Raw genomic sequence first — 11,547 nt, forward strand, 5'->3', positions numbered from 1 at the left:
ATTGCTCTGTTTGATGTTGTTGGTTGGTGGTTGCTGGTGGTAGTGGTGGTGGTGGTGGTGGTGGTGGTGTTGGTGTTGGTGGTGGTGATTGTCGGTGTTGGGGTGGTTGTGCGCTTTGGGTGGGGTTACATTCGTGTGTGCATGCGGCCCGCACGCCCCGCCACGCCCCGCTCACCGGGCGTCGTCGTCCAGCACCCGCAGCGCGTGCAGCTCCTCAAGCGCCCGGACCTGTGTGTAAGTGTGTAAGTGTGCGTGTGTTGAAAGGAAATGAAAGCTCGTATGTGTGTACAGTCGCAGGACATCCTCACGTCCCCATATCACCTCCAGTCGCCCCGGTGTGCGTCTCAAAGCCTCCCGGAGCCCACCCCACCCCACCCCCACCCCACCCCACCCCACCCCACCCCACCCCACCCCACCCCACCCCACCCCAGCCCACCCCACCCCACCCCAGCCCAACTCTCCCCACCCCCACCCCACCCACCCCTCCCCACCCCTGCCCACCCCTGCCCACCCCGCCCTACCCCCCACCCCCACCTGGGTTTTTACTGGGAGTGCTGTAAGCAAACCCACCTTCCGGCCCCACCCCACACCCCACATTCCCGCCCAGCCCCCTCACCATGGCCTCTGCGGGTGGCGGCGCCAGCCACTCGAACCGCATCACGTTGTCAATACCCAGTGACTTGAGCTGTGCAGGAGGGGAACGGGGACGAGAGGGAAGGGGGGGTTACATTTATGATTATTTAAGAAGCGAAGGGGGGAGAGGGAGTGCACGGCGGGAGGAGTGTATTGCAGGGGCTGCTCGACGGAAAGGAGAAGGAAGGCACGCCCGCAATAATAGTGCCCCCCTTCACACCCCTCATCACCCTTCACACCCTCGCTCCTCCCATCCCCGCGGCCCCCCACCCATGGGCGAATATATCCCCCACCCTCTGGAAACGGCAAGAACAATCTCCCGGCCCTTCATACTTGTGGCTTATCCACTCTGTTCTCCATGGACAGTTACCTCCCCTCCACACACACACAAACACACACATACACACACGCACACACACACACACGCACACACTGTCCTACGCGGAATGTTTTTCCTTATGCTCTTTGACACCCACCACCACACACACACACACACACACACACACACACACACACACACACACACACACGCTGTTCCCTGTGCGCACGGGCAGCACACACGCACCTGCAGCACCATGCTGACTAGGTTGCTCCGCTGCATCTCAGGCACCGTCACCTGAGGGGCGGCAGTAGCAGGGCAGCAGCAGCGGTGAGTGGCAGTAGCAGCAGCTGCTACAGTGTGGCAGTAGTAGCAGTAGTAGCTGCAGTTCCCACTAGATACACACCAAACATACGCAGACATCAGCACACAAGCACACGTTTGTCCGTCCCCTCCGCTAGCTTGGCTTCGTTTGGTTTATAGCCGCTTGCAAGTTATGGTCAGGTTGCGACATGTGGACGTGCGTTGCGGAACTAATGGACATGTGAATTGCGACATACGACATTGCGACATAAGGCACATACCGCCCAAACCCGCCAAACACATTGTGGATGCATTCAATATGCCTCTGGTAAGCGTGGAACGCCGTGGCACACAACAAAACGTGTCACGGTTGCCACGGTGGTGGTGGCGTGGCGTAGGGTGCGGCCAGTGGGAGGAGCTTGTGGCTATGCTAGCGCAATGCACCGCCGCAAAGCTGGGAGATGTTACTCCAAGACGCGTAGCCATGCAAATGTGGGCGAGTCTTGGTATGCGGTATGTTGCTATGTCACATGTCGCATGTCGCAACCTGGCCATGTCAAACAATTTGCACACAGCCATAGTTTGGGCTGGTATTTACAAACCCCCCAGAACCTCGTGCTACCATACACACACCATACACACACACGCACACGTTTACCCCGCCCCCTGATCCCTCCGATTGCATCCTGTTACCAATGTTTGAACCTGGCACCCCCCCCCCCAACTTAATGCATGTAACCCCCCCCCCACACACACACACACACACCTTGGGCAGCTGCGCAAAGTCCTCCTCCCTGCACAGGCGGAAGCAGTGGCCTGCACGCACACGGCCCGCGCGACCCGCCCGCTGCGCCGCACTGGCCTGCGGGAGGCGGGAGGGGGGGGGGCACATGACGAGGATCAGTTGGGGGGAGGCGACGGCCGAGGGGTGCAGAGGACACTTAGCGGTGTGGAGTGCTGAAGCGGCGGCGGCTGCATGACGGTAATACTGCACCACCCATTGCGCACATACACACACACACATATATCGCATACACTGTCTTTGCGCTATGTTTTCCGTGTGCTCTTTGAGACAAACACACACACACACACACAGAGAGAGAGACAAACACACACACACACACGTGCGCACACGCACACACACACACATACACACACAGATACACACACGTGCGCGCACATCTGCGACATCGCCTCCCCCCTCACACACATATGCACACACACACACACACACACACACATTACACACACACACACACACACATATGCACACACACACACACACGCTCCCCGCTCCCCCACCTGCGACAGCGGCGCCACCAGCAGCGACTCCAGGCCGGTCAGGGGGTTGTAGGCGCGCTGCTTGACGAAGCAGCAGTCCACCACGTACACCACACCTGTGCTTGAGCGGTGTGTGTGTGCGCGTGTATGTAAGTGTGTGTGTGTGTGTGTGGCAGTGCGTTGAAACATCCGAGTGTTCCAAAAGTGTGTCAGCCCACCCCTGCACACGAGCCGCCGCTATACAAACCGCCCTCACCAGCCCTCCAGCCCCACACACCCCAGCTCGCCTCACACCCAGCCCTCCCCTCACACCCACCCTCCAGCGTAAGGCTGGTCTCGGCGATGTTGGTGGCCGCAACTACTTTGCGCACGCCGCGGGGCGCGGGCCGGAACACCGCGGACTGAGCCGCGCCCGGCAGGCCTGTCCGTGCGGGTGTAACGGGAGAGAAAGTGTGTGTGTGTGTGTGTGAGAGAGAGAGAGAGTGTGTGTGTGTTGGGCACGCACAAAGGGTATCGGAACGAACGACATGTGGTGTGTCATCACGTGCATGGCATTATGGCCTTGCCACCGGAGGCCCATCCACACCCTCTCCACACATACCTCACCCCCGAGCGACGATTCCTTGACTCTTGGGACCTACTTCGTTGGGCTCGGACACATTACCCCCCCCTATTTTTGAGTAATCCCTCACCCCCGTGCATCCTGTATCACTTTTCCAACCATCTTTGCAAACCCCCCATACCCACACCCACACCCACACACCCCACACACCCACCTGCGTACAGCGGCAGTGGCATCATCCTCAGGCTGTAGCTGACCCGCCCGCCAGCCAGCCGCCGCGACTGCTCCTCCAGCTGCGCTACTGCCGCCTGCACCTCCTCCTGCGCGTGCGTGGGCGTGCGACGGAGGGGGAGAGAGAGGGTAAATGAAGGCTGGTTGCGCGAAGGCGGTAAGTGACAAGGGCACAACCCGCACGAACACACCCGCCTGCAAACCCTCCAGTACTAGCCCTGGAGTCTCGCCTAACCCCCCTCCCCCACCAAAATGGTATAGAACCCGCTCTTCGCACTGTTCGTCGGCACTCCAAACCTGTGACTTGATCACCCCGTTCCCCACGAACAGCTGCCCCCCCGTCCAACCCCCGCCCCTACCCCCTACCCCACCCCCCAACCCCGCCCTCACGCCACTCCCCCCCCCCCTCGTCTGCAGTCTTCAGTGCATCCTGTACCGCGTTTCCAAACATGCTTGCAACCCCCCACCTGCCCCGTCAGGAATATGAGGATGTCTCCCGGCAGGTCCTCGCAGTGGATGTCCACAGCCGCCGACACCGCCGCAGCCACGTAGTCGGCAGCGGGCTGCTGCAGGTAGTGAACCTGCGGGGGGGGGGAGGGCAGGGGGGGGGGGAGGGTTGTAGATACCAGCCCAAACTAAACCAAACCAAGGGTTGCAAGGTTAGGACATTGGGAACAGGGAAGCGGGGCGGCGGCGGGGAGAAGGGGGGGCGGTGTTGGGAAGAGGGGCAGGCGGGTTGTGGCGTGGCATGGCGTGCCGTGGTGCGGTGTGGTGTGGAACTAGGTGGAATGACGTGTGGCGGAGCACACACCGATCAAGTTCACGGTCACGGTCCTGGTTTTAAATCCAAACTCCCTAGCCCATAGTCCCTAGCCTCCACCCCACGTCGCGCCCTTTCTCTTCCCTTCCCCACCTGCACCGGGTGTGTGCGCCCCTCCACCGTCACCACCGCCGGCGTGCGGTCGGGCTCCGAGCACCCCACGCCGCCCACGCCCGCGCCGGCCGCCGCCGCCGCCGCCGCCAGCGCCGCCCGCCGCCGTGCGGTGCTTGCGGAGGTGGACGTGTCGAAGAAGTCACGTAGCTTGCCTGGGGGTGGTAAGGAGTCGAGCGAGGGTTGTGGATTGGGGTTGGGGACGCGGGATGCGCGTGTGGGGTGGCATGTGTGGGGAGGGGGGGGGCTGAGTTCGGGGTTCGGGGTTGGGTTTGGGGTTTGTTGAAAACCCTCACGCGTGTGGGTCACGTGTGTGTGGGGGTGCCCCCCCCCCCAGTTAATTTGGGCTGGTATTTACACCCCCCGCTTTGGTTTAGTTGAGGCTGGAATTTACAACCCCCCCCCCCTCACCCGCTTCCAGTGTGGCGGATGAGATGATTAGGCGGAGGTCGGGGCGGCGCTTCAGGACCTGTGAGGGGAGGGAGTGAGGGGAAGGGAGCGAGGGGAAGGGAGCGAGGCGAAGGGAGTGAAGGGGCGCGGCGGATGTGAAGCGGCGGCGTCAGGGTGCGGAGAGGTGTGCACCAGTGCGGAGAGGTGTGGAGAAGTGTGGAGCAGCGGAGGGGGGGGACCTGGCATGATCGAATGCGTTGACCTGGGGGGTGGCGACATATCGGCACGACCACACGTGTCATCGTCCTCACCTTCTTGAGCAGCCCCAGCAGCATGTCAGTGGCCAGGCTGCGTTCGTGCGCCTCATCCACCATGATTACACTGCAACGCGCGCGCGCGTGTGTGTGTGTGTGTGTGTGTGTGTGTGGGGGGGGGGGGGGCGGCATGGCGAGGTGAGATGGGGTGAAATGGGGTGCGGCGAGCGTGGCGTGGCGAGTTGAGGTGAGAGGGTGTGTGGTGAGGTGAGTTGAGGTGAGGCGAGTTGGCACACCGGCTCACCGGCAACGGTGCCAGCCATTTTCCCCTTGTGCTCTCTCTCACACACACACACACACACACACACACACACACACACACACACACACACACACACACACACACACACACAGACGCACGCACGCACACACGCACACACACATACACACACTGTCTTTGCGCTATATTCTCCTCGTGCTCTTTAACACACGCACAAACACACACACACACACGCCGCCCCCGCCCCCCCCCCCCACCTGTACTGTGTGAGCAGGGGGTCGTCCATCATCTCGCGCAGCAGCACGCCGTCAGTCAGGTACTTGATGCGCGTGCGCTCCTGGAGGGGGAGGGGAGGGTTGTAAATACCAGCCCAAACTACACCAAACCCAGCTAAAATAGCGGGGGTTGCAAAGACGGTACAGAGACGTGTAGCGAGGTAGCCATGCGAGGGGAGGGGGCGGGAGCAGCGGGGGCGCATGTTGGGAAGCACACCAATGCGCCTCAAGGCAAACGCAGAGAGCTGCGTTTACCTCGCCTTCTCCCCACCCATCCACCCGCCCAACCCCTCCCAACCTCCCCACCTCCCAACCAGCCTTTCCACCCTCCCCACTTCCCTACCTCCCAACCGGCTTCCCAACCACCCTCCCAACCAACACAACCGCCTCACCGAGATGGCGTTGTCGAAGCGCACCGCGTACCCAACCGCCGTGCCCAGCTCCACGCCCATCTCCTCCGCCACCCGCGCCGCCACTGTACTCGCCGCCACCCGCCGCGGCTGCGTGCAGGCGATGGCGTAGCCGCTCTCCGCCCACCCCGCCTCCAGAAGGAATTGGGGAACCTGTGTGTTTGTGTGGGATGGAGTGCGGAGGCGAGGAGGTGTGTGGGGGAGGAAGGGAGGGCTTTGGATGGGCTGGGTGAGGAGAGGGTGTGGCATTGTGCTTGGGGACGATAACAGGAAAGCGCCCTCACCTGCGGGTCCCTGCAAGCCGCCCTTTCGGCGCAAGCCCCGCCAACGGGCATGCCCAAGTCCTTCACCTGGACGGCATGTGGCGTGGCACCCTGACAGGCCCCCCCTCCCTTCCCTCCCTCCTACCGGCGCCGCCCCGCCTCACCTCCCGTCTGCACCCATGCACCCGGACACACGGACACACGGGTCGCTTTACCCCACATCCCCATCCCACCCCAAGCACCCACACACGACCGGCCCCGACGGCACACGCAAGACCTCGCCAGTACGGCCACAACGACATCCCGCCGCAAGAACCCGCAAGCACGGGCCCCTGCCCCTACCCCTACCCCTGCCCCCCACCCCCGCCCCCGCCCCCGCCCCCGCCCCCGCCCACAGCCCCTGCCCCTACCCCTACCCCTACCCCTGCCCCTGCCCCTGCGCCTAACCGTACCGATGGCCACGGCCACAGCCGCCCACCTGCGTGGTTTTGCCGCTGCCGGTCTCCCCCACAATGATGGTGACGGCGTGGTTCTCCACCAGCCACAAGATCTGTCGCCGGTACTTGCTGACGGGGAGGGAGGGGTCGCCGTAGCGGTAGGTGGGGTTCATGGGGGGCAGGTCGGGGCCGCGCGGGCCCTGACCCGGCCCCCACTCTGCATCGTCATCCTCATCTGAGGCGGGCGCAGAGGCGGTGCCTCTGTCCTGACCCTGGGACCCCCGGTCCTGGCCCCGGCCCCGGCCGCGGCCCCGGCCTCCCGCGCCGAAGACGTCCGCCGCGGAGCGGCGACCGCTGGTGCTGGCGGGCCCACCACCTCCCGAGCGGCCCCCGCGCGAGTCGCGCCAACTCGGTTGCTGTGGCGGAGGCCGGTCGAACTTTAGACCGAAGGCAGAGCCCGACTGCGTGCCCGGGCGTATGAATCCACCACCGGGCGGGTCCATGGTCCGCGAGATGCAGGCTGTCCAAGCGCCGGGCACTTTCCAGGAGCGTTTGCTGGCCTATTTTGTTATTTCATTTTGACAGTAGCTAGGAGTGAATGCACAAAAGGGACAAAACGTCCTGTGCAATTTCGCTTTGAGTTTTGAGTCTGCACCAGGCGCCTTTACCTGGAGCGTTTTATAATTATGCGCTTACAAATCAATTAAGATTTTGGGATGACGGAGGCCAACTAGACTGTGCAGTCGCGCATGTCTGTGTGCACGCATGCACCCACCATCGCGCCTGCCAGCGCCTGCCTGCCTGTGCCATCCGACTCCCAGGCACGACACCGATCCCAAGCCCCGCCCACCGTTGAGTCCAGTGGAAAGCATGTTCCAAAGCTGCATACGTTATCTATGACGGCACCTTCCTCCTTGTTCATACAGCCATACAGGGCCGGCACGGGCATATCCTTCAGTCCTTCCAGCACTCCACTCCTCCATTCCCGCTCTCATCATTCCTGCTCCATGCGCCTACCGGTGCATGATCACTACGGACACTTGTAACTTGATTCAACATTCTCGACAGGGAGATGGGCACTCAGGGGGGAACTCAGTCCTGGGGCCCGTGAGGCGGTGGCCACGGACCGATGTGGGGTATGATGGTGACCGGGATTACAGCCATCACACTCAGGATTGAGCTTTTCCCTCTGCTCTTGCTGGTACCAGGAATTCAGAGATGCTCAAGGTGTCTGCACCCTTGCATGTACACCGAAAACAAGTACAGCGACATGACAGGAAGGGGCAGTCAGACCAGGGACATTTCTCAAACTACCGCATGGTATGATGGCGGCATGGCTTCACTGATAGCACCTTCAGCATGACCACGCCCTGAGGCAATTGCGGGGTCGCGGCCGCGGCGCCAGCCAGCGCTCACTCGCTCAGTGCCAGGGCTTCAATCATCCAGGGCTTCAATCATCCACAGCCACCTGCTCAGCAGCGGTGCACCGGGTCTGGCCCCCTGCAGGGCCTCACCCCGACCCCGGCCCCCGCGCACCACGTGCCTACATCCCCTCTTGGCACCCGCGTGCCGTGCCATGAGGCCCACGGGGCGGCGCCATGAGGCCCGGGGCGGCACGACACCCCTGCGGCGAGGCGCCGAGGCGGCTGAGCCGCTGCAGCGGCTGCGGCGGCTGAGGCGCTACCCCCACCCCATCCCACATACGCGGTCATTGCCCGCGGCATCGCCGCCTGCCGCTGACCAGGGCCAGACCAGACCAGGGCCAGACCAGACCAGGGCCAGACCAGACCAGACCCAGCGGTGGTGCCTTCAGAACTTGCGCACTGCGTCCAGGCTGTTGTCCACCCACTGCAGCCGCGGCCACACCTGCAGCGGCGTTTGGGGGGAGTGGGAAAGGGGGTTAGCCATTTTTATGGGAACCGTGTGCATCAAGTACCGTATTGGGTTGAGGGCAGCGGCGGAAGGTTGCGTGGCGGCCGGCACACACACGGGGTATACTCTCGTCAATGCTCGTGCAGTGCAACGGCCAAACAAGCCTGCATCACGGCAAGCGCACAAACTTCGTTGACTAGCTACTCGTTTGATGTGACCAGCTTCAGCGCACAATCTGAAGCAGTCAACAAATGCCCCCCCCCCACCAACGACTCGCATATGCAGCTGCAGTTCTCCTTGTCGCGCGACTGTTTCCTTACGGGATGGGTTGAACGTTAATCCCCCCCACCACCACCACCACACACACGCAGCCCGCACGGTGTGGAGACTGTCAACCCTCTCCACCTGTCATTCCCTACGCCCCGCTGCCCGCAAGCTGCCCGCAAGCCGCACCACACCGCACCGCACCGCCCCCCTACCCCGCAGCCCTGCCAGCCCCGCAGCCCCCCCCCCGCCCCCGCAACCCCCCTACCTGCAGCAGCACTCTGCCGCGCACCATGGCCAGCGGCACGGGTCCGTACTGGCGGCTGTCCAGGGAATGGGTCAGGTTGTCGCCCTGGATCCACACGTGCCCGGGAGGCACCTGCGGGGGCAAGATAGGGTGTGTGTAGGGTGTGTGCGTGTGTGTGTGTGTGTGTGTGTTCTGTGAACGAAACGAATCGCCCGAGAGCTGTGTGTGTGTGTGTGTAAAAACCAAAACCTGCGTGTGTGTGTGTGTGTGTGTGTGTGTGAGTGTAGGCGTGTGTTAGGAAGGAAGCACAAAGTGAAGGGCGACACTGGCGTGTGTGCATGTACGTTTGTATGAGTGTGTGCAAGGGAAAGAGCACGCCCACTCCGCCCCAGTGTGACGCTCCCTCCTCAGACCTGCGGTGACCCATCCCTCACTGCGCGCCTGGCTCACCCCTCGCGCCCCGCGGGTACACGCCGCCCCACAGCCCTCAGCCCTCAGCCCTCACACCCGGCTCGCCACTGCTTCACCCCTAGCGCACCCGTCTGCACCTCCCCACCCCTGCCCCATCCCTCTGCGCCCCACCCCTGGCTCACCTTGATGCGGCGCACCTCGTTGTGCTCCCGGTCCGGATACAGAACCACCTCCTCACCCTGTCGGGCGGCGTGTGTGTATGTGAATACATGTGTGTGTGTGTGTGTGTGTGTGTGTGTGTGTGTGTGTGTGTGTGTGTGTGTGTGTGTGGTGTGTTTGTTGATGAGGGCGGGCTGGTATGTATCAAGCCTAATTGGGGGGTTGACGGTTGAGGGTGTACGGTCTATTTGTATGGAGGTGAGTGGCTGGGAGATGTGCCGGGTCACGGCCGGCTGGATGGGGGCATATTAAAGCATTTCAAGGCGTTCTCAAGCTTTGCAAAGGTTTCGCAGAGCCCTTCACCAGCTCCTCCTCCCTCTCTGAGAGTCTTCCTTGACTGGGAATGTTGATAGCAGCCTGCCGACCTCCCCCAACCTCTCCCCCGCCCCTCCTCCCCCTCCTCACCTCCATGGCCACCACCCGCTTGATGATGGACTCTGCCGGATCCACCGGCCGGGTGCAGATCACCACATCGCCTGTAGTTCGTTTGTGTGCAGGCATCTCAAAGAAAAAGTAAGCAAACAGACAGGACACGAGGGTGCAGGACAGGACAGGCTGACACGTTAACGGGATTCGGGGCGGGGGAAGGGGTAGCCGCACTACACCCCCACGGTCTGCGCTCAGTGATCTCACCCACCCAGTGCTTTACTGTTCACACCCGGGTGCTGCTGGCCCCTGAAGCAGCTTCACCCCGTGGCCGGTGTCCGCGTCTACACCTCACGGCTTGCTCTATGTTGATTTGCTATCTCATGGGATGGTGCGAACAACAAACCCAGTGGCCTCTCTCACCCTGGCGCAGCTGCCCCCGGGTCTCACACCAGTGGCCCCAACCCTACTGTGTGTCTGATGTCTTAGTGGGGATGGTGAACAACCCCCGCTGTGTTTCGCTAGCTCAGTTTGGTTTGGTTTAGCTTGGGCTGGTATTTCACACACACACACACACACACACACACACACACACACACACTCCCGTTAGTACCCTCACCCTGATGCAGCTGTCCCCAGATGGGCGTAACCGCCTCCGCGATCACGAAGTCGCCACGGCCGCCAAAAGTGGGGAACATGGAGGGCCCCGTCACCTTGGACAGAAAGACGCCGTAGCGGGACACCTGGCGGGAAGATTTGTGTGTGTGCTTGTTGGTGTGTGTCTGTGTGTGTACGGGGTTTACATTCAACGATTCACGAAGAAGTGGTGAAGTTGTAGCCAGGCACAGTGGTGCAGCAGGCGCTTCGTTACTAACGTCCGAGTTCAGCGGGGGGGGATGATGTTACATTCACGATTAGCTAAGGGCATGGTAAGCTTGGAGGATGTGATCTTAGCAAAGCATGGATGGTGTGCTTGCATGCTGGGGTCGGGGTGGTCGTGGTGACAGGCTGCCGAGAGCGCACGCCGGCTGCACGCCGCATGCCAATCCCCCAGCTGTGCGGACTCAACCCCTTCTTCTTGCCTTTCTTACCCCGTGAGGCCCCTCCACCATGCACGGAACCCCCTTAGTATCCCAATCTCCACCCCCAAAATACGCACCACGTAGAAGCATGAAAGGGTGTGCAGGAAGACCGCCGTGTGCGAGCCGGCTGCTGACGCCCAGGCGCGCAGGCGCTCCCACCGCCGGCCTGCTGACGCTGCCGCCATGGCACGCGCGGTTCCTAGCAGCCAGCCGTTTTATATGGATGACCTACACACGCGGAAGCTATCGGTGCATGTGTGCTGGCTGCGACTTTCTGATGGAAGTCATTTGGGGTTCCGCAAGCGGGTAGCTTGCAGGTTCAGTGCATCACACGTGTTTTACTGTTGAAAGCTCAACGTGGACGATAGCGTGGAGCAAGCCAATTATTGCTCGATCCACGGAAGCAAATAGCACCCTCCGGTCGCAGTTTGGCTTGAATACAAGCAATAATATTAAGCTTAAACTATCGTCATAAGAAATACACATCAACATGTCGAGGAGCAGGTAGAACCATCAC

The 11,547-nt window shown here is 61.9% G+C and overlaps 2 protein-coding genes across 4 annotated transcripts in view; both read right to left on the minus strand.

The window, feature by feature from the left end:
• CHLRE_11g467654v5 (uncharacterized protein) overlaps window positions 1-7,179 on the minus strand; it is an 11,734-nt gene extending 4,555 nt beyond the window's left edge. For 2 of the 3 annotated variants that reach the window (XM_043067408.1, XM_043067407.1), the window contains exons 1-13: window positions 6,611-7,179; window positions 5,852-6,022; window positions 5,442-5,521; window positions 4,962-5,031; window positions 4,672-4,729; window positions 4,243-4,415; window positions 3,797-3,910; window positions 3,313-3,418; window positions 2,853-2,957; window positions 2,558-2,652; window positions 2,022-2,117; window positions 1,199-1,249; window positions 617-685 (exon numbers count right to left, since the gene is read on the minus strand). In XM_043067408.1, coding sequence (XP_042919403.1) covers window positions 617-685; window positions 1,199-1,249; window positions 2,022-2,117; window positions 2,558-2,652; window positions 2,853-2,957; window positions 3,313-3,418; window positions 3,797-3,910; window positions 4,243-4,415; window positions 4,672-4,729; window positions 4,962-5,031; window positions 5,442-5,521; window positions 5,852-6,022; window positions 6,611-7,072 — 1,650 coding nt within the window. In that variant the 5' untranslated portion in view covers window positions 7,073-7,179. Of the gene's footprint in view, window positions 1-180; window positions 229-616; window positions 686-1,198; window positions 1,250-2,021; window positions 2,118-2,557; window positions 2,653-2,852; window positions 2,958-3,312; window positions 3,419-3,796; window positions 3,911-4,242; window positions 4,416-4,671; window positions 4,730-4,961; window positions 5,032-5,441; window positions 5,522-5,851; window positions 6,023-6,610 lie in introns of all 3 variants that reach the window. The other variant, XM_043067406.1, reaches the window with a different exon arrangement.
• Window positions 7,180-7,249: 70 nt separating this feature from the next.
• On the minus strand, window positions 7,250-11,481 carry CHLRE_11g467655v5 (uncharacterized protein). The gene is made up of 6 exons (XM_001698703.2): window positions 11,108-11,481; window positions 10,568-10,691; window positions 9,988-10,058; window positions 9,546-9,602; window positions 8,974-9,084; window positions 7,250-8,435 (listed from the first exon to the last, which is right to left on the minus strand). The coding sequence occupies exons 1-6, from the start codon at window positions 11,213-11,215 to the stop codon at window positions 8,379-8,381; spliced, it is 528 nt and encodes a 175-aa protein (XP_001698755.1). The 5' UTR covers window positions 11,216-11,481; the 3' UTR covers window positions 7,250-8,378.
• Between the last annotated feature and the right edge of the window lie 66 nt (window positions 11,482-11,547).

This window comes from Chlamydomonas reinhardtii, chromosome 11 (genome assembly GCF_000002595.2).
Source record: "Chlamydomonas reinhardtii strain CC-503 cw92 mt+ chromosome 11, whole genome shotgun sequence".
Lineage (NCBI taxonomy): Eukaryota > Viridiplantae > Chlorophyta > Chlorophyceae > Chlamydomonadales > Chlamydomonadaceae > Chlamydomonas > Chlamydomonas reinhardtii.